General features: G+C 37.1%; 1 protein-coding gene across 2 annotated transcripts in view; it reads left to right on the plus strand.

Annotated features, from left to right (window-relative positions):
* GOLGA4 (golgin A4) overlaps nucleotides 1-23,136 on the plus strand; it is a 119,677-nt gene that overhangs the window by 38,337 nt on the left and 58,204 nt on the right. For both annotated transcript variants that reach the window (XM_017866586.1, XM_017866582.1), the window contains 7 exons: nucleotides 818-865; nucleotides 3,217-3,273; nucleotides 8,901-8,999; nucleotides 9,995-10,127; nucleotides 12,774-12,961; nucleotides 13,235-13,318; nucleotides 16,103-16,250. In XM_017866586.1, coding sequence (XP_017722075.1) covers nucleotides 818-865; nucleotides 3,217-3,273; nucleotides 8,901-8,999; nucleotides 9,995-10,127; nucleotides 12,774-12,961; nucleotides 13,235-13,318; nucleotides 16,103-16,250 — 757 coding nt within the window. The remainder of the gene's footprint in view (nucleotides 1-817; nucleotides 866-3,216; nucleotides 3,274-8,900; nucleotides 9,000-9,994; nucleotides 10,128-12,773; nucleotides 12,962-13,234; nucleotides 13,319-16,102; nucleotides 16,251-23,136) is intronic.

The following is a 23,136-nucleotide window of genomic DNA, read 5'->3' on the forward strand; positions in this document are numbered from 1 at the left end:
AGAAGGTCTCACTAAATTGCCCAGGCTGGTCTCGAACTCTTGGGCTCAAGTGATCCTTCTACCTCGGCCTCTCAAAATGTTGGGATTACAGGCATGAGCCACTGTACCCGGCCCTAGATGAGTAATGTTTTATAACTTATAGGCTGAAAAGATTTGTTAATCCATAATTTCATCAGGGTGTGCTAGAATGTTTAAATACCCTATTTAGGTTAAATGGTTAAATATCTCTTTAAGGACTTGAATTACTAGTTTTCATCTGTGGATTATGAGGTTCTTTGCTCAGATTTTTGCAGAGCTATAGTCACAGACCCTATAACCAGAAGGAACTTTCTAAATCAATTACATGGTCTATTATAGTCCAAAGCAGAAAAATCGCCTGGTGAGCTCATTAAAACAGTTTCCTGTCTCTCCACACTCTTCCCAAATCTCATTCAGTTAAATTGGGGTGGGGCCCAAGAATTTCTGTTTCAAGCAAACTTGCTGGTGATGCTGTTGCTGATTTAGTCTGTGACTATAGTTTGAGTAGCCTCCTGCCTTTAGGCAAGCTGGCTTGAATCACCACCTGTGAATTAGGTACTAAAATTTAGAGGTATATCTCTAAGATGAAGTCATATGGAGATTTAGTGTCTGTCAAATTTACATTTTATTTTTTAGAAATGTATGTCCTATGTTAGTTTTGGCCATCATGCATCTAATTAGGTTATCTTATAAGAACTCTTCTAATTTATTTTTTGACTTTCATAAAGAGAATTTTTTAGTGGACTTTAGAATAATTGCATTTATTTAGGAATGACTAATGTTGATGACTATATTTTAGCTTGTTACAGCTTATCAGATGCTTCAGAGAGAGAAGAAAAAGCTACAAGTAAGTCATTTGTCTACTGTATTATTAAGTCATAATTTTTAAATCAGAAAGATCTTACATAGTAAGATATTTCTAACCCTTCCTTTTAAATAATTGTGCATATGAACAAAGTATTAAACTTGTTTTAACATTATTGGAGGTTTCGATAAAGAGAAACTGAATGAGATCCCAGAGATTTTACCTCTGTTAAGGATGAGCTTTCTTGAGTTACAGATCTCTGTAATGCTTAAGAAGTTAGAATTTACAGCATGCCTCTCTCAAGCATGTTTTCTAGTGTCTCAGTCTACAGGTTGCTTCCTTGTTTTAGTAGTAAAGACATGTCTAACCTTCTATGCAGAGTGGTAACACCAGTTATTTATTGTTAATTCAATGTTCTAATTGTCTGTAGAACATAGGAAATAAGATGATTGCAAAGAGTTTTTAGTTTATTTGATAATGTTTTCTTTCTTTTTTCTTTGAGATGGAGTCTCGCTCTGTCACCCAGGCTGGAGTGCAGTGGTGTGATCTCGGCCCACTGCAACCTCTGCCTCTCAGCTCAAGCGATTCTCCTGCCTCAGCCTCCCAAGTAGCTGGGATTACAGGCGTCCATCACCATGCCTGGCTAATTTTTATGTTTTTAGGAGAGACGGGGTTTCACCATGTTGGCCAGGCTGGTCTTGAACTCCTGACCGCAAGTGATCCACCCTCTTCTGCCACCCAAAGTGCTGGTATTACTGGTGTGCACCACTGCGCCTGGCCTTGATAATGTTTTCTGAAACATGCAGCTAATTTTGCCTTAACCCATTGTGCTATTAATACTCCATAAATTCATTCTCAAAAGGTTACCTTACTCTTAAGTTTGGTAGGTATCTTGTTTGTGTTTCTTCTGTGAATTGCCTATGGATTTTTATTTTTAGATGTAGGTAAGTCTGACACTAAGTGACAGTAAAGAATGGTGGTTTCATAGTTCCAAATTTCAATAATGTTAAGAGATAAAATTTGGCTGGGTGTGGTGGCTCACGCCTGTATTCCCAGCACTTTAAGTAGAGGCGGGGTTTCACTATGTTGGCCAGGCTGGTCTCAAACTCCTGACCTTGTGATCTGCCTGCCTTGGCCTCCCAAAGTGCTGGGATTGTAGGTGTGAGCCACCATGCCTGGCCAGCTTCTTAATTTTTTTTAATGTATGGTTACTAATTTAGCCATCTGATGTTCTTTGTGAAGTTTTCTGGATGGTTTTTTTTTTTTTTTTTTTTGAAATGGAGTCTCGCTCTTTCGTTCAGGCTGGAGTGCAGTGGCACGAACTTGGCTCACTGCAAGCTCCACTGCCCAGGTTCACGCCATTCTCCTGCCTCAGCCTGCCGAGCAGCTGGGACTACAGGCGCCCGCCACCATGCCCGGCTAATTTTTTTTGTATTTTTGGTAGAGAAGGGGTTTCACTGTGTTAGCCAGGATAGTCTTGATCTGCTGACCTCGTGGTCCACCTGCCTCGGCCTCCCAAAGTGCTGAGATTACGGGCGTGAGCCCCGTGCCCGGCTGGTTTTATATTNAATGTATGGTTACTAATTTAGCCATCTGATGTTCTTTGTGAAGTTTTCTGGATGGTTTTTTTTTTTTTTTTTTTTTTTTTTTTTTTGAAATGGAGTCTCGTTCTTTCGTTCAGGCTGGAGTGCAGTGGCACGAACTTGGCTCACTGCAAGCTCCACTGCCCAGGTTCACGCCATTCTCCTGCCTCAGCCTGCCGAGCAGCTGGGACTACAGGCGCCCGCCACCATGCCCGGCTAATTTTTTTTGTATTTTGGTAGAGAAGGGGTTTCACTGTGTTAGCCAGGATAGTCTTGATCTGCTGACCTCGTGGTCCACCTGCCTCGGCCTCCCAAAGTGCTGAGATTACGGGCGTGAGCCCCGTGCCCGGCTGGTTTTATATTTTTAAATACAGACAATTATTTTGTTTCTAAGCCACAAAAACCTTTAGAACAGGTTGTTAATTGATGTGTTCCACACATTACAGGTTTCAGTGAAATAAATTGCAGTTGGAATTTGATTTAATTTTAAAAAATTTTATTTTTTAAATTGAACAAACAGTAAAATTGACTTTTTGTTTGGTTTACATGTCCATGCATTTTAACAGATGTATAGATTTTGAACCACTGCCACTGCCAGGATACAGAACAGTTCTATAACATCATGATCTAAGTTTTAACAGATTTTTCAATATGGTCACATCTTTAACATTTTAATCTTGTCCTCTGTTTTCAGGTTATTTTTGGATAAACAGTTGTAATATTTTAAAATAATTATTTTTGCCTTGCTTTGTATTTACTATGTCATACAGTTAGTTGTTTAACCAGTTTTTTTCCCCCTCTCAATTAAAGGGTATATTAAGTCAGAGTCAGGATAAATCACTTCGGAGAATTGCAGAATTAAGAGAGGTAAGTTTCAGTGATGAGTACTTTGAAAATAGTAATTAAATATCATATTTATCAGAACTGTTGTATGTCCTAGGGTAGTTTCATATGCATCTCATTAGTTATACAAATAACTAACGAGTCCAGCCTCCAAGACCAGGGGTCAGTTCTTAAAATTTTTACTTGTATGATTTTTCTAAGATATGTTGTCGGAATTAATGAAATAAGGTCTTAGCAACAGAATATCATTTGTCTACATGAACAGTCAGCGTCAACTTCCAAGGGTTAACTGGGTTCTTCTGTTAAGTATTTCAGGCTTCTTTTTGTTTTTCCTAACCATCAGTCTTTTTTATAAAATAAATTATGTTTATTGTAATTTTTAGGGAGTGAGTTATTTTTCATAGCAGTTAGACTGTTTGAATTCCTTTATGTCTTCCTGCGGGCCATGTGTACCCACTTGCCATCAGAGTAGGTAAGACCACTCCTGGTTTGACCTGCTGTCTCAAATTATTTTGTAATGAGTACCTGTTGACTTTTTTGGGGTTCTCCCGCTGTCAGGTCCATCTGATACCTTGTTTCTTCCCTCTGCTTTCTCCTATATAGATCCCAACAATTGCGTATTTTACTGCTATTGGTGCTTTCTCTCCACTCATTTATATTGTTTGTTGAAGAATGTCTTGTTACCTATTTTTGTTATGAATGTTCTTCATGGGTTTTTGTTACTTTCTGTTAATTCGTTAACAAAACAGTGTTATTTTGAGAAGTTTGAAATAGGTAGCTTTAGGACAAATCAAAGTAAGTTTAATGTTTTAGGTATTGTAACTGTGTAATTTATCAGTCCAAGATACAGATTTAAAAAGTATAGATAGCCTTAAAAGGGTCAGGTAAATTGATAAATCTATAAATAGTAATTGAGAAAAGCTAGTATATTTGTGGGAGGAGACAAAGAAGAAAAACAAGGGAGTATAGATTAGGATGATATCATCAATATAGCCATATTGTCCCGTAGAATATTCTTTGTTGTTATTGTAAATGACAGACTACTACGTGAATTAACAATCAGAATTAATCATGTAGGAATTTCCTGTATTATATCACTAAAGTTTTATTCTTATTGCTATCATGTTTGATTTCTAGTTCTTGCAATATTTTTTATATAGCCAAATCACTGAATTTTTGTGATATGAAAGAAAGATTATATAATTTACCACAATTCCCCGATAAATTCTTTAAAACATTCTAAACATGACTTTGAAAACCAGGCTAATTTACTTTTGTTATACTGACAAGACCAAGCATTGGCGTCAGTAATACAAATAATTACAGATGTCCTTTATTAATGAAAATTTGTATAACTTCTTTTGGATTAATAACTTAGAAAAATATATACCTACTTTGGAAGTTATAGAGAAGGAACAAAACCTTAACTCCTGGTCTGCCCAAGAATCTGGTTTTCTAGTTGGACTGGGAATGTGTTAGTACTCAGAAAAGTATGCATGGGGGTTAGGTGTATGCAACAAAGGGGTTGTGGGAAGTGAGAGAATGATAGCTAGGGTATCCTCTTTTGTTTCTCCTGCTTTATATTAATAGAAAGAAAGTGCTTTTAGTAGCTAAAAGCCCCTTTGCTTTTGCTAGAGAGGCAAATAATACAGCATTTCTACCCAAAAGATTTTCCTGGTAAGCTAATATCTTTTTGCTTAACATTTCTTTTTTACTTATCTTGTATTCTGGGAATAAATGAAGGGTGTTAATGATAGATATCTTGTATTTCTGGTGAGAAATTAAATGCCCATGTTTTATGCAGTTAATGATTAGATACACATAGTAATGGAGAGCAGGCATGTTTAAAATTCAGAGAGTGTACATTAGAGATTAGGCATCAGGTTTTGATGCCTAAAACCTGATGAATCCTCTTTAAAACATTCGCATTATTTAAATATGCATTGAATAAAGAGACAGGAATACCTCTTTATAATGTTATTATATCTGGAAATACAGGAATACCTGTTTTTTTTCCTTCCTACGCTCAGCCCTTCTCCACTAGGAGCCCTCGTCTGAGGGAGCTATACTCAAGAAAATACAGCTGAATGGGAAACCCATCTACTTTATTCATAGATGAGTAAGCACCCATGTGATTGCTGGCTGTTAGTAAAGATAGGCCTCCTATCCTCGAATTTAAATTATAAAACCAGCATTCCTTGGCAACATCAAATGGGGAAAGAAAAAGAATTGACTTTGCTAGCAGGCCCCAGCCTTACTCATCTACTCAGTTGCAGCTGTTGAGGGACTTAGAAAAACTGTGAGAGAGCTCGCTGGCTAAAAAGCATGCCTTGTCATGCTTGTCTGTGGTAAAATGCATTCGTGTTGACCTTCTAAAGAGGGTGGAGCTCTGTGAATACTCTGAATGCTGCCAGTTAGATTTGCAACTCTACCTAAATTTTTTAGGAGCCGGTGAAATATTGGGGGCAAAGACCAGAGGTAAGGGAATATGGAACTAAAGGGCCTATTTTAACTTTCCTGTCTAAATCCATTATTTTATGCAGTAACTTTATCTTCCTCTATTAGGAAATATTAATACTTATCAGAATCACAGATTGAAGAATTTGTTGTTGTTTTTTAATCCACCTACATGTGTTAGTTTTCTAATTACCACCAACTTAATGGCTTCACACAGCACGAATACATTATCTTGGAAGTTTGACCCAAGCCTCACTGGGCTAACATATTGACAAAATAATGTATAGGTAGCCGGGAGAGGGAGAAGGGGACATGATTAAAAGATGCTCCCTTGTATCGGAGAACTTTCTGTCTAGATGAAGAAATGAAAACATGCAAAATCTGAAAACTGTAGTATAAATCGAGGAGTGTTTTTTGGTTTTTTGTTTTGGTGGGCTGTTAGGACCGCTCTGTAACAGAGCCGAGCATGGAAGGTTGTAGGTTGTAGGAAATTATTCGGAAGAAATGAATTTTACCTTCCAGTTCCTTCCAGAAGTGGGGGAGAAGGGAGTTGTCATAGGGCCACTAACTGTTGTATTTCGGAATAAAGACATCAGGAATAAGCACCCAGATTCTTTTATTGCCATTATTTCATTAAAGAAGTTGTGGCCGGACACAGTGGCTCCCGAGCGCAGTGGCTCACACCTATGCCTGTAATCCCAGCACTTTGGGAGGCTGAGGCAGATGGATCACGAGGTCAAGAGATAGAGACCTTCCTGGCCAACATGGTGAAACCCTGTCTCTACTAAAAATAACAAAAATTAGCTGGGTGTGGTGGCATGCACCTGTAGTCCCAGCTACTCAGGAGGCTGAGGCAGGAGAATCACTTGAACTCAGGAGGTGGAATTCGGCAGTGAGCCTAGATCGCACCACTGCACTTCAGCCTGGTGACAGCGAGACTCCATCTCAAAAAAAAAAAAAAAAAAAAAAAAAAAAGTTGTTTTAGTACCAAAGCAATTAGGAAGGACATGTTCCCAGGACAAAGTAACAGCTACTTCCATGAAAGGAATTTAAGATCCAAGAAAATCTCTCCACATTGGCTTTTGTTTCTTATTTCACTATGGATCTCTGAAAACTTTATTTAGGCCATGACCAGCATTTGGAGACTACTGCTGTGGGAATGTCAAGTCAGGAGACATTTGTGAGAGGAAAAGGAAAAAATATGCTCGGAGATATTGGGGCAATGTGGGTGTTGGGCAGAATAGAGGACACTTATAAGTGTATTAGATAGTACCTCAGTGTTTTGCTGGGGCAGTTCTCAGTGTTTTGAGAATTAATGTTTGAAACAATGTGAGAAGAGGGAGTTGCTTAGAAGTCTTTGAAAATATTGTTTGAGGAAAATTTTTCTAGCAAATGTGTGAGGGATGGATTAAATTAGAGGAGGACTTGAGGTAAGGAATCTGTCTAGAAGTCTAGTGAAGGAAATTAACTATCACAAGCTTGTCCAACCTGCAGCCCATGGCCTGCATGCAGCCCAGGACGGCTTTGAATGCGGCCCAGCACAAATTTGTAAACTTCCTTAAAACATTGTGAGGTTTTTTTTTTGTGATTTTTTTTTTTTTAAATGCTCATCAGCTATAGTTGGTGTATTTTATATGTGGCCCAAGACAATTCTTTTTCTTCCAGTGTGGCCTAGGGAAGCTAAAAGATTGGGCATCCCTGATCTAAAGTTTTAGACACCTGGACTGTGGTTATAGTTATGGTAAAAGATAGGATCTAAACATTCTAGAAAAAGTAATAAAAAAATGATTATATGCAGGGATTAACAAAGATAAGTAAAATGTGACTTTGAATATTTTGAATTTAGGGAACTAGTGAAGTATAGGAATCCCAGAATGATAAAGGACTGTTTGATATTTCCATATGCTAACCTCTAGCGTTCTAAGGGAGAAACGCAGAAGACACAAGGTTGAATCCAGAGGGCTGGAAGGAATCAGTGAAGGACAAAGAGGAAACTATAATTGACAGGAATGTAGCCAAGAGCCCTAAAGCCATGGTCAGCAGATATAGCCAAGAAAAGCTTCCATAGGTGATTTTGTCATTGTGCGAATACCACAGAGTGTTCTTTCAAAAACCTAGATGGTATAACCTACTATATTCTTAGGCAATATTGTATTATTGTTCCTAAGCTATAAGCCTGTACAGCATGTTACTGTACTGAATTCTGTAGACAGTTGTAACATAATGGTATTTGTATATCCAAGTCTATCTAAACATAGAAAAAGCACAGTAAAAATACGTTATAATATTATGAAAGCACCGTCGTATATGTGGTCCGTCATTTTCCAGAACGTTGTTACGTGGTATGTGACTATACCTAAAATGAAAGGGTAATTACTGGTGGCTGGTATTGCAGAGAGAGAAAAATAAGTGGATTTGGTTAGGAAGGCTTGTTAATGACCTAAAGAAAGCAGCATTTTAACTAATTGCAGGAACTAGAAATTTCATTTTACAGATGAGAAAGCATTTGGTTTCGACTATCAGACACTTTTATATATTGGGGGGAGGAAGACTCTACTGGCTATCTGTTTGGTATATAATAATTTGATTTCAGATCAAATGAATATAATATAACACAAGTAGTAAGAGTCTCAAAGTTTTACTTTTATCTTCAGTAATTTTTTTTTTTTTTTTTTTTTTTTGGGAGACCGAGCCTCATTCTGTCACCCAGGCTGGAGTGCAGTGGCAAGCCTCAATTCACTGCAACCTCTGCCCCCAAGTGATTCTCCTGCCTCAGCTTCCCGAGTAACTGGGACCGCAGATGCCTGCCACCACACCCAGCTCATTTTTGCATATTTAGTAGAGATGGGGTTTCACCATGTTGGCCAGGCTGGTCTTGAACTCCTGACCTCAAGTGATCCACCCTCCTCGGCCTCCCAAAGTGTGGGATTACAGGTATGAGCCACCGCACCTGGCCTATCTTAAGTGATTATTTATTTTCTCCACATTATTATCAATGCAGCCTTGGATCTTCACATTCTTTAAGGAACAAAATTATTTGTTAATGTTTTACATGCTGATTATTCGCTAATTATTGTCACTGATACCTTAAGGGAAATGTAAATCTGTATTCAACATGTTTTTAAATTTTGAAAAATTTAAGTTTATATTTTTTGTTTTATACTGAAAATTGCCTGTAAATCATTTTGTTTTAGGAGCTCCAAATGGACCAGCAGGCAAAGAAACATCTCCAAGAGGAGTTTGATGCATCTTTAGAGGAGAAAGATCAATATATCAGTGTTCTCCAAACTCAGGTAAAAGAATGAAAGAAAAGTATGGAATTTTTTGGATAAGGAAAATAGAGGGGTTTGATTTGGATATCTGCAAGGTTCCAAAAGTTTTTTCTTTTTTAAGACCTATTTTAAAACTTTTGCTTTCCTCAATTTTTTTATTTTTAATTTTTTTTTTTGAGACAGGGTCTTGCTCTTTTACCCCGGCTGCAGTGCAGTGGCATCATCATAGCTTACTGCAATCTCGAATTCCTGGACTTGAGCAATCCTCCAGCCTCTGCCTCCAGAGTAGCTGGGACTACAGGCATATGCCACCATGCCCAGCTAATTTTTAAAATTTTTTGTAGAGATGGGGTCTCACTCTGTTGCCCAGGCTGGTCTCAAACTCCTGGACTCAAGCGATCCTTCCTCCTTGGCCTCACAAGGTGTTGGGATTATAGGCATGAGCCACCACTCCTAGCTCCTCAGTTAATGTTAAGGATACTTTTTTATTTATTGTGTCTTTTGACTAACTGCATAATAATAATAGCAAATACAAAACCGACTGTATTGGGGTAAACTTTTGTTTTATTTTCCCCACTTTAGTAAGAAGAGTATCATTTAATCCATCCTCTCTCTGTTTTAAAGAAAGTACAATAAGCCGTCTACATTGATATGTTTTGTATGTGTGGATTCAACCAACTGGATAAAAATATTTAGGAGGAAAAAACCATGTGTAGTGAACATGTAGACTTTTTTCTTGTCATTATTTTCTAAAATATATATAGTATAACAACTATTTGCATAACATTTTCATTATTTAGGTAGTTTATGTAATCTAGGGATGATTTAAAGTATACTGGAGGATGTGTGTAGACTATATGCAAATACTACACCATTTTATATAATGGACTTGAGCTCCTGCGAATTTTGGTATTGACAGGGAATCCTGGAACCAATCCCCCACAGATACCAAGGGACAATTGTACTACTCCCATAGTTTTTTTTGACTTTTTTCTAATAAAGCACATTTATATTAGGTTTCTCTGCTGAAACAACGATTACGAAATGGCCCGATGAATGTTGATGTACTGAAACCACTTCCTCAGCTGGAACCACAGGCTGAATTCTTGACTAAAGAAGAGAATACAGAGAGTGATGTAGAGCCAGTAGGTAAGCTTCATTTTGTCAAAAGGTTAATTTAAAAACTAGAGGAGGGTCAGGCTCCTTGGCTCACACCTGTATTCCCAACACTTTGGGAGGCCAGTGTGGGAGGATCACTTGAGTTCAGGAGTTTGAGACCAGCCTGGGCAACATAGAGAAAACCCTTCTCCACAAGAAAAAGAAAAACGAAAACAAAACCCCAAGAAAACCTAGAGGAGGATTTTGAGAGATTCCAGGATGTGAGCTGATAGATGTGGGCTGAGGTAGAAGTGTCCGTGGTCCTAAGAGTTTCATGAAGATGCAAGGGTTTTTTTTTTTTTGTTTTTTTGGTTCTTTGTTATTTAGAAGAAAATAAGTGTTTTTTATTTGTTTGTTTATTTGAGATGGTGTCTCACTCTGTTGCCAAGGCTGGAGTGCAGTGGCATGATCTCGGCTCACTGCAACCTCTGTCTCCTGGGTTCAAGTGATTCTCCTGTGTCATCCTCCTGCATAGCTGGGATTACAAGTGTGCACCACCACGCCCGGCTAATATTTGTATTTTCAGTAGAGATGGGCTTTCACCATGTTGGCCAGGCTGGTCTCAAACTCCTAATCTCAAGTAATCTGCCTGTCTCCACCTCCCAAAATATTGGGATTACAGGCGCGAGTCACTGTGCCCAACAAAAATAATTGTTTTAATATGCAAAAATGTCATAGTCTGTGAGTAATACCACATTTTCATTATAATTGAAATTCATTTATTATGCTACACTGTTTTATTCATAGCAGTAGCTAGGTGTCATATGAACAGGCCAGTTCTGCTTACATGCTAATAAATGTGCTATGTGTAATTGTTTGGATATTTTAGTTTTTAAATAATATTGCTTAAATATTTCTATATTCATAGATATTTGTATTTGTCCTATTTCCTATTAATTGCTTTTAACTGGAAAAGAAGAAATAGCTATATTTTGTCTTAAAATTCAGTTGTAGCCTTCTTTGCTTTGAGGCTTTGAGGTATATACGCAATAAAATTCCCATCTTTTATTTCCTAGCTTTTTCTTTCAAAGGGACTTACGATAAACTTGGAGTAAGTAGTTGAACAGTTAACTGTCTGAGCAGCCAGCCTATGGTCGGGTGGTGGGGCGGGGGCTCGTTCCCGAAATTCCCCAAATGTGGAAACTTCAGACTCATAAATGTAAAGTGATGGAGAAAGCTGCACTTACCAGAACTTCTCTCAGAAAGAGATTAGAGTGTGGTTGGGAAGAACACTGTACTTTATTAATCCTTTTGGGAGGTGAGCGAAGACACATAATTTTGAATAACAAAAGATGATTATCAAACTGTTATTTTAAGGAGGGTGGATTCAGTTAATGTTAGTTAACTACTGTGCCATTCTGAATGGGGTTGAACTGCAAAGAGGTGAATTCACTACTAAGCTTCTTCAGATAAAGACTAAACAACTAATACTAAGTAAAGTTTTGGAAGGGTGCCAGTTTATTAGCTGACTAGGGTTGTCCCTTCTTCATTTGACTAAGAGTATAGCAGAATGTTGGTGTAAGAATACACTCCTGGCTGGGCATGGTGGCTCTCGCCTGTAATCCCAGCACTTTGGGAGGCTAAGGCAGGCGGATTGCCTGAGGTCAGGAGTTCGAGACTAGTCTGGCCCACATGGTGAAACCCCATCTCTACTAAAAATAAAAAAAATTAGCCGGACGTGGTGGCATGCACCTGTAATCCCAGCTACTCGGGAGGCTGAGGCAGGGGAATTGCTTGAACCAGGAGATGGAGTTGCAGTGAGCTGAGATCACGGCCACTGCACTCCAGCCTGGTGGCAGAGCGAGGCTCCCGTCTCAAAAAAAAAAAAAAAAAAAAAAAAAAAAAAAAAAAAAAAAAAAAAGGAAATACACTCCTGTGTACTAACAGACTGTTACTAAAGCGCCCTTATATTTGTAACCGCCCAATGGGTTCACCTTGCCCACTGCCTAGACAGAGCTGATTTATCAAGACAGGGGAATTGCAGTAGAGAAAGAGTAATTCACACAGAGCCGACTGCACGTGACCGGAGTTTTATTTTACTCAAATTAGTCTCTCCAAGCATTTGTGGATCCGAGTTTTTAAGGACAATTTAGTGGATGCGGGGAAGCCAGTGAGCCAGGAGTGCTGATTGGTCAGGTCAGAGATGATATCATAGGTAGTCAAAGCTGTCTTCTTGTGCTGAGTCACTTCCTGGATGAGAGCCACAAGATCAGATGAGCCAATTTATCTATCTGGGTGTTGCCAGCTGATCCATCAAGTGCAGGGTCTGCAAAATATCTCAAGCAGTGATATTAGGAGCCGTTTAGTGGTGGTCAGAATCTTGTAGCCTTCAGATGCATGACTCCTAAACGATAAATTCTAATCTTTTGGCTAATTTGTTAGTCCTACAAAGGCAGTCTGGTCCCCATGCAAGAAGGAGGTTTGTTTGGGAAATGGCTTTTATTGTCTTTGTTTTAAACTATAAGTTCTCCCAAAGTTAGTTCGGCCTACACCCAGGAGCGAACAATGACAGCTTAAAGGTTAGAACCAAGATGGAGTCAGTTAGGTTAGATCTCTTTCACTGTCTCAGTCATAATTTTCCAAAGGCGGTTTCATATTCCTTACTGATGGCCCCTCCTTATGCTGCTTTATTGTTAGTGGAAGATGGAACTTCTGCTAAAACACTGGAAACACTCCAGCAAAGAGTTAAGCGTCAAGAGAACCTACTTAAGCGTTGTAAGGAAACAATTCAGTCACATAAGGAACAATGTACACTATTAACTAGTGAAAAAGAAGCTCTGCAAGAACAACTGGATGAAAGACTTCAAGAACTAGAAAAGATAAAGGTAAAAGAGCAGATGAGTTTTGTTCTAATTTAATCCTGTAAAGTTAGATCCACAGGCTCCACAGCATGGCTTGTACCTCCGGGAAAGGAGAGTGGATGGAAAGGACATTCTTGTTTGCCCTGGCCTATATAACACTTACTATACCTTGAGACTTCCTGTGTACTTTTCTCCTTCTACACTGTAACATGTATATAAATTAGATAAATGTTTTAGAGTTCTCAAATGAGAAGAAGCTTTATTAGAGATGGAAATGAATTTCAAAATTTTTTTTAGGACCTTCATATGGCTGAGAAGACTAAACTTATCACTCAGTTACGTGATGCAAAGAACTTAATTGAACAGCTTGAACAAGATAAGGTAAAACAACAAAACCTATGATACTAAAATTTGTCAAGAGGCCCCAACATTTACTTTTGGAAACAGTTGGAAACATTCATGCTTGTTTCTGTTTTCCAAAATTATGGCAGCTTTTTCCATGAAAAATCTTTTTAATTTCTAGATTTATGTAACTACTAGCCTTAGTTTTGTATTGTGTGAAACTGATTCTCTGATTTCTTGATCCCAGTCAGCATTTTGATTTGTAGACTAGAATAACTGTTGCAAAGTAAGTTTATATTTATAGTACATAACTACATTACAGAGAAAAGTTAAATTATTTATAGTTAAGGCATTCTAAATGTGAATGGTATCAGTATGTTCTTTCAAATAATATGGAAACAGACTAATCTCTCAGATAAGTTGCCTAAAAAATAAATAAGGGGCTGGGCACAGTGTCTCATCTCTTTAATCTCAGCACTTTGGGAGACTGAGGCGGGAGGATTGCTTGAAACCAGAAGTTCAAGATCAACCTGGGCAGTAAAGCAAGACCCCCTGTCTACAAAAAGTAAAAAATTAGCTGGGTATGTTGGTATATGCCTGTGGTCCCAGCTACTCGGGAGGCTGAGGCAGGAGGATTGCTTGAGCCCAGAGTAAGAGGCTGCTATGAGCTATGATCACACTACTGTACTGCAGCCTGGGTGACAGGGTGAGACCCTGTCTCTTAAAAAAACAAAAAGTAAATAAGTGATAATTTATATATTAGCATAAATAACAATTTCTACAAATAAATTTTAGAATGTGTAGGTGAGACTGGAGGATTGAGGAAGGAATGAGTCTTACCTTTGGTAGTTTGGAGTTGGAGCAGCAGCTATAGCTATGCAGCAAAGACAACCAGAAAATTCATGGGTTAACAGTTTTGACCTAAGTCTTTCAGTCCCAAGTTCTTGGGTCCTTTTTCTAAGCAGCTCCCAGTTTGTTCCATACCATCCACTAGTTTCTTTAATATGCCGGGTTATCACTACAGTATTTTAAGTGGTCATGTAATTAAGAACATGTCACAGCTGTCCTGCTGTTAAAATATATTGGCAGTCTTTTTCATCCTTTTGATAATATTGCTTTGCTAGATTATAAACTTCTTGAGGGCCTATTTAAAAATTTTTTTTGTGTTACTAAGAACTTAAAACATTTACAAAAGAAAAGCTGCTAAAATGAATTTCTGTGAACCCACCACCCATCTTCAACAATTAACATCTCATGACTAACCTTGTTTCATCTGTACCTTCTCAACTCTCGTTGTCCTACTCATCCCAGAGTTGTTTTAGAGCAAATCCAAGAAATTTTATCATTTTTTTCCAAAAGTATTTTAATATATCTTTAAAATAAAAGATGTTATTTTTACAATAATACAACCACATTATCATGATCACATCTAAAAATTTAATAATTTTTTAATATGACCTGCTATCTAGTCAGTTTCAGATTTTCTCTAGTCTCATATATTTTTTGCTCTTTTATGAATCAGGGTCCTTATAAAGTTTTTTCATTGCAATTGGTTGATATGACTCTCAAGATTTCTTTTAATTTAGAGGTTCGATTATCTTCTCTCCTTCTCTTTCCACTATATTTTGGTTTTTGAAGAAACTGAAGTTCCATGATTTTGTTTTGAGATTTCATATAACAGTGTCTTACTTACCTGGTTGTTATCTTTCTATTTCTCCGTTAATATTAGCCATCTGAAAGAGTCATACTCTAAAGTAAGGGTTGGCAAACCCTGTAATCTTAAGACCATGAAATAGTTGTCACAAAGTCTGAACATTTTTTCAACAGACAAGTGAACCATCTCATTTTTTGTTAGTCCTAAATGACTTTTTTGCTTCATACAATTTGGTTATCTTTTTCCGCTGCTGAGCTGCATTTCTAGCGTAGATTATCCAGAAAGAGGGAACAGAAGTAACTAGCAAGTTGGAGGAATGGGGATGCCTTACTGAGCAAAGTAAGGAGTAGTGGTGGTACCAGAGACAGTCACAGGAAGAAAGAGAAAAACCAGGTAGATGTGTCCTGGGATTTTGCTTTATCCAGTGTGGCAGCAGGCACCTTCCATTCTCAGTCTCTGGGGTTATCCCCATGTTATAGCACAGATCAATATTTGTAGTTTATTGTAGCATCAAGCCAAGTTCAGAAGACTATATTTTGTTCATTATAAACTGTTTTCTAAGACAGCACATTTGTAGAAAGGTTATAAATTAAATATTTTAAGTAATAATGTTTTAATGCATTAAGGGTTAAACTATTAAAATTTTTTAATGTAAAAAATACCCTGTTATGCTAGGTAATAGGATTAGAGCAGAAAACAGACCTCAGTTTGTGAAGTACTGAAATAATTGTTACGCTGTACTTAGCAAGAAATATCATTTTTTTCTGCCTTTTATTTTAATTTTCAATTTTAATTTTTTTTGAGATGGAGTCTCGCTCTGTCACCTAGGCTGGAGTGCAATGGCATGATCTCAGCTCACTTCAACCTCCGCCCCCTGGGTTCAAGCAATTCTTCTGCCTCAGCCTCCTGAGTGGCTGGGATTACAGGCATGTGTCACCACGCCTGGCTAATTTTTGTATTTTTAGTAGAGACAGGGTTTCGCCATGTTGGCCAGGCCGGTATCAAACTCCTGACCTCAGGCCATCCACCCTGCTTGGCCTCTCAAAGTGCTGGGATTACAGACATGAGCCACCATGCTCGGCCTTTTTCTGCCTTTTAAATTAAGTTTTATCTGTGCTGTTGATGCAGTTTTGTTATGCAAATATTTTAGAGTCTTCACTTCTATTCAGGGAATGGTAATCGCAGAGACAAAACGTCAGATGCATGAAACCCTGGAAATGAAAGAAGAAGAAATTGCTCAACTCCGTAGTCGCATCAAACAGATGACTACCCAGGGAGAGGAATTGCGAGAACAGAAAGAAAAGTCCGAAAGAGCTGGTAAGAACTTGAGGGTTACTTGGTTTATGTTGGAACTCAAAAGTTATTTAAAGTGCTTGACCAATATTTTAAAAAAATGAGTTAAATATTGATAAAAATTCTTAACTGTAGAGGCTCCTAATAAGACACCCATCTCTGCTCATTAGAGGAGGCAGAGGTTGGCAAACTGTTTATGTACGGCCCTTAGGCTAAGGATGATTTTTAAATTTTTAAATAGTTGAAGAAAAGAAAAATATATGACAGAGATCGTATGTGATCTACAAAACCTAAAATATTTATCATCTGGCCCCTTACAGAAAATGTTTGCTGACAGAGTATCAAAATCCACGTTTAAAATTTTAGAACTTCCCAGTAAGGTACAGCATGGTATTTATTAAATAATTGTTACCTTATAGATGCTTTAGGGTAAACAAAAAGTATAAGTTATAGTCTGCTTTTAAAGAGAATAATGATCACTTTAGTGTTAATAGCGTGTTTTGACACAATAAATGCTGGGCTATAAAGTATAGAACCCAGCATAGTATTCAACAAGGTACAAAACTGACTAAAGCTAGGAAAGGAGGGATGTTTGAAAGGGGGAGAGCAGGATGAATTGTGACTTCCTATCAGGGAAGATGTGAATTTTGAATTGGACCTCAAATAATGAATAGAATGGGCCTAACGAGAGGTGTAGGCAGCACACGTTTCAGATGCTACGATGCCATGAACAGGCACAGTGATCATGGTGGGTGTGTGAATCAGCTGAAAACCATTCTTGCTGAAGTGAGAAATGCAGTTGGATTGTAAAGGAACTGACTATTGAAATCTTAAAAGGTAGGTAGCTGAGTTTAGACTTTGATATACAAAGTAACAGGAAGCCAGTAATAGGAAGGCATAGTGTGATGGGAGCTAGTTTTACATAGAAAATAAATGAAATAGGAAGTCAAACTTAGAAGCAAAGACAGAAATCCAGATTTTAGGGACTGTGAGCTTTGGCCACCTTGCTAGCATGGTGGTTCTGGGAAGGAGAAGACAGATAGAATCTGTAGAATTTGGTCTCTAATTAACTCAGGGAGGCAGAAGAAAAGTAAGGACTCTAAGTTGACTTCAGAGTTTTAAGCTTAGGATACTTAATGAATAGTAGTGTGGAATTAGAATAGGAAATCTAAATGGGGAAGTTGAGAATTGGAGTGAAACGATGGGTTTGTTTAGATACATTGAATTTGAGCCAGTCATGAATTTTTCAAATGGAATTGAGTTGCAGGAATTTGGAAATAAGAAACTGGAACATCTTTCAGGAGTCGTCAGCCTAGGATTGAAACCTGTGGTTAAATCTCTAGGAGAGGCTGATTTCTACAAAAGATTAAGTTTTACAGTAGTAGTAATAGTCGTGGTAGTAACAGCAGCAGCTGCCTCTGCTGACACTTATTTAGCACTTGTTGCTGCTACTACTACTATTGTTAATACTGCTGCTAGCCATTACTTACTTTAGTAATGCTCTGCTTTAAGGGCTTTGCTTGTATTTACTTGTGTTGCATCCTCACAAGTGTGTGGAATAATACTGTTATCTTCATTTTACAAATAAGCAAACCTCAGAATGTAGAAGTTAAGTAATTTACCCACATTTCTGCACAGAGGGTAAGTATATACTCAAGATTTAATCCAGGCATTGTGACTCACGTCTGTGCTCTTAACCATATGGAGGTCTTGAGTTTGGCAATGAGACATAAATGAGAAAAAAAAAAAAAGTTACCTCATGAAGTCATAGAAATTGTGGATAGTTAGGTTTTTGGGGGAATATAAGATGTGTTTCAAGAAGTGGAGAAGGTAAGACGAAGACTTTGGAAAGGTCTTTGAATTTGATAGGGCTATGATTTGGAGGATGCAGTTTTGAGAAATGATTTTACAAACCAGATTTTAAGGTGTTAAGAAGGGGACTGGGTCTCGACACAGAGAAACAGTTGACTATTTCATAAATATCTCCTCATCTTCTTGCAGTTATTTTATGGATAAAGTGACTGGGGAATTTAGTTAATGAATTTGTTCTCATCAAACCTGAGAAAACTTCCCTTTAGAGAGAGTAGATGGCATCTTTCAGAATATAATCTTTGAAGACTTTCTAGAACCAGTTTGAGTGTTATAAGACATTGGTTCAACAACTTTGCTTTCAGTGAACAGAAAATCTAATGCATAGCCTTAGCTTCTCATATCAAGCCTTTCCATTTTTAGAACTGCTTTTTGTTGACTATTGTAGTCAGTAAAGAGAAAATGTTGGTCAGGGGATTAAATTTCTTTTGAAATTGGGTGTACTTAATGAGGAGATAGAAACTGATGAATAAATATCAAGTTGAAAAGGGTAAATGGTGAAAAGATAGACAAAATATATAGTTCATTCACATGCAGGATAAAATTTTCCATGTATATGTTCCAGTTAAACCTTTAGTAGTACACATTTCCTTCCCTTGCTTGCTTCTCCAGAACAGATATATTTTGTCTTTAAGTGTGTTTTTCATAAACCATATTTTTATAAATATTTGATAGCCTAAAGGTTTAAAATTTTTTCTATTAATACTGTCAAAAATTAATAAATACTATAAGAATTAAGATTTAAATTACTATTATTATTACTTTTTTTTGGGCACAATCTTGACTCGCTGCAATCTCCGCCTCCTGAGTTCAAGTGATTCTCGTGCCTCAGTCTCCTGAGTAGCCGGGATTACAGATGTGTGCCACCACTGCTGGCTAATTTTTGTACTTTTAGCAGAGACGGGGTTTCACTATGTTGGCCAGGCTGGTCTCGAACTCCCAACCTCAGGGAATCTGTCCTCCTTGGCCTTTCAAAGTGCTGGGATGACAGGCGTTGGCCACTGCGCCCTGCCAGATTTAAATTATTAATGGATATATTTATTTTGGAAAGTCTTTAGATAACAAAGTTGTAAGTGCTTTTATAGATTTTTTTAAAATTATATTTGTAGTCATAATAAATGAGGGCTATGATACAAAGTTGTAACAAACTGGCTCTACATTGAAGATAATGCCTTTTACATCTATAATGAAAGCTAGTTTTAGGCACACAAACTGTATTTCATTTAATAGTCTTAATTGGGTCTAAACAGAACTGTTCAAGTAGGAAGTGGTTCTTATTCAAATGTAAAGTGTGTATGCCAATTGAAAGAAAACTTCCAATTAAGCACTAAGCATAAGAAAAGGTCAGTGCATTGGGAGTTATACCTGATGTAAATGATGAGTTGATGGGTGCTGACGAGTTGATGGGTGCAGCACACCAACGTGGCACAAGTGTACATAGGTAACAAACCTGCACATTGTGCACATGTACCCTAGAACTTAAAGTATAATTTTAAAAAAAGGAGGAAAAAAAAAAGAAAAATTCAGTGTAAAGGAAGTAGGATTTCTATAAATAGTCTGGCTGTTGGAAAATTCAATTGCTCTATTAAATATTTATTTTCTTTGTTAGATTTAAAATTCAAAGGTTAAACACATAAGAACTGGTCATGTGAAGGAAATATTAATATCATTACAGCACAGCGTTACTATTAAGATTTTAGAAGTGATATATCTACATAAAAACTGGTTACCTAGGAAAATAAACTCCCCAAGCGTTTGCAAGCTGGAGAGAGAGGTTAAGTCTTGATACTGCTAGTAATTCTTGATGTGGATATTAGTAAACAAATCACTGATTCCTTTGGCTCACTTATTCTGGATGTCAAAATCAGCTCAAGAACGTTCCCCACTACTTTTCTTGGGAAACAGTCTCTTAAGCTGCTCCTCATATGTTTTTCTAGATGAATTGTGGTGCCTTTCATATGTTGGAGGACAGAGGAAATCTGAATGTCTTTGGTTTTAAACAGAATGATTCTTTATTTTCTTTTTCTGTTTTTGCATGCTGGCATAAAAGAATAATTCTGTTATAAAATACTGAGACTGTGAACACGGTGGTATACTGATTTCAGGATGGTGTATCAACCTGTAATTCTTAAATAGTCTCCTCTCTAGTGGAAATGTTAGGCATATTTTTTGAAGTATGATAGCATAGCATTTTTGTTTTGTTAAAGATATGTATTTTAGTGTATAAAGGAAACAAAAAATAAGTTTATTGGTTATAAGCGCTTCTACAATTGTTGATAGTGTTTCTTTCTTGTTGTTACTTACGAACAGATGGTCACATCTTCTATTAACCAGATTTTAAACTTGGAAAAGTTTGGTGATTCAGCTTAAGTGCCTGATGCTGTATTTTAACACTCCAGGAAATTATATCCTCATTGTAGCACCAGTGTAGAATGTTAATGCTACTAAAGTTCACACTAGTTCGTGGCTGTTCTGTGTGTGTGTGTGTGCGTGTGCGTGTGTGTGTGTATGTGTATCAGAATAGGAGATAGGGGTAGCTAATTATTAATGCAGTATATTACCAAAAAATTGGAAAATAGAGAAAATGACATCACTGTTGTTTTAGTAAATTTCCATGTAGTGTTTTCTCTAATTTTTATTTTTATATTATTGTAATAATACTGTACGTTCAATTTTGTATGTTCTTCTCCCCCATTTAGCTTTATGTTATTGACAATTTTACGTGTTGCTGAAGTACTAACATATTTTAATGGCTGTGTCAAAGTGCATGTACATCATTTACTTGGTTATCATTTCCTTACTGTTTATCATCTAGATTATTTTATAGTTTTGTTACAAATACTATTGTGACAATTTTGACATATAGCTTATTAGATAAAAAGTTTTGTCTCAGGATAAATTCTTAACCATAGACTTTTAGTCTTTTTCGTTAGCCACTTTTAAGTGATTTAAATTTATATAGCCATTAAAAAAATAACCCAGGCTACAACGTTAATCCTCCCCCCGTTAAAATGTTTTTTCCTACAATTATGCAAAATGAATAAAATATTTTGCTTAGATTAGGAAAGTTTCTAGAGTATAGTAACTTTTGTAAACCCCGTTTCCATGTACCTCATCTTTGCTGAAGTTATGTGTTTTATATGATTGGTGGTGGCATTTAAAGACTTGGACTAACTCATAACGTTCTTTGCTTTTTTATTGTCATGTGTTTGTGCAGGAAATATGTTTTTTTATTCATATATTCATTTTTATAGTATAGGTCTGATATACCAAAAGCAATTCATTAGAACATATTTATTTGATGTTTGAAGGACCCATTAACGTAGTTTTATGTATTTAAATAGTGTGTAAGATTTATGCATTTTTATATAACAAACCAAAATCACATATGTATTTAACTGCTTTGTTAGTTGCTGATAATTTATGTAACAAAGTTTTCTTGGAGTCTTAAGTCTCACAAAACATCTTATTTTTGTGCATCCACACATGCCAATAAGTGAATCATGGTGCCTTTCCCAAGCCTTGTATGAACAGGACTGGGGTAAGGGCTATTTTTTTTTTCTTATCATGGGTACTTAGAATAAGCTTTACAAAGAAAATTCCATGTTTCTCAGGCAAAAAAAAAAAAAAACAGTATGAATTAAAGTAGATTTTAAGTATGCCATGTTAGATAAGTAATATGTACGTATTTTGGCACTATATGAATAACTGCTGGAAAATTTATTTTAAATGGCTTTTAAAATGCAATTATTTATGTCTCCAACAATGTCACTATTACTTGAAACTATCAATAATTTAAAACACATTTCTTTGGTGCAAGATTATATTTCTAATTTAATCAATGTACTTAGCTTTAGCCTAATATTTTTCAACATTAGCCTGATGTTTTCAAGGTATTTGATAGATAAATATGTATGTAAAATATACATGAAAATTTGGGGCTGGGCGCGGTGGCTTACGCCTGAAATCCCTGCACTTTGGGACGCTGAGGCAGGTGGATCACCTGAGGTCAGGAGTTCACCAGCCTGGCCAACATGGTGAACCCCGTCTCTACTAAAAATATAAAAATTAGCCGGGCGTGGTGGCATGTGCCTGTAATCCTGGCTTACTCTGGAGGCTGAGGCAGGAGAATCACTGGAACCTGGGAGGCAGAGGTTGCAGTGAGCCGAGATCCTGCCGTTGCACTCCAGTCTGGGCGACAAGAACGAAACTGTCTCGAAAAAAAAAAGAAAAAGAAAATTTGGATAAATTGGTAAATTTTTTGAAGGTCAAAGCATAGTCAGTTTATAGAATGAATCTTGTTACATATTTTGTAGTATGGCTTAAAATTTAGATTTTCCTTGCAAATGTAATATTTATTAAATCTCTGCAAAGGCCCTAATTTATAGATAAGCATTGCACTATCTAATTTTTGCCACCGGGTGGTAGTATTTTATTTTCATTTATGTAAGCTCTAGACTAGTAGCTTGGACACTTTTTGATCTCTGGGACCTCTTAACACTCTTAAAATTTATTGGGGATTCCAAAGAACTTTATTTATGTGGGTTATATGTATTGATATTAATGTATTAATAATTAAAAGTAAAAAAAATTTTTTTTTTTTTTTTTTTGGAGACAGAGTCTCACTCACTCTGTCGCTGAGGCTGGAGTCCAGTGATGCAATCTCGGCTCACTGCAACCTCCGCCTCTCGGGTTCAAGCAATTCTCCTGCCTCAGCCTGCTGAGTAGCTGGGACTAAAGGCATGTACTACCATGCCCAGGTAATTTTTTGGTATTTTTAGTAGAGATACGTTTCACCGTGTTAGCCAGGATGGCTTCGAACTCCTGGCCTCGTGATCCGCACACCTCAGCCTCCTAAAGTGCTGGGATCACAGACATGAGGCACCGCGCCCGGCTAAAAGTAAAAATTTTCACAATATTTGTTTAATTCGTTTTTAAAATAACAATTGTAGACTGGGTGCAGTGGCTCACGCCTGTAATCCCAGTACTTTGGGAGGCCAAGGCGGGTGGATCACTTGAGTGCCAAGGGTTTGAGAACAGC

Source organism: Rhinopithecus bieti, unplaced genomic scaffold (genome assembly GCF_001698545.2).
Source record: "Rhinopithecus bieti isolate Rb0 unplaced genomic scaffold, ASM169854v2 scaffold_2432, whole genome shotgun sequence".
NCBI classification, from domain to species: domain Eukaryota; kingdom Metazoa; phylum Chordata; class Mammalia; order Primates; family Cercopithecidae; genus Rhinopithecus; species Rhinopithecus bieti.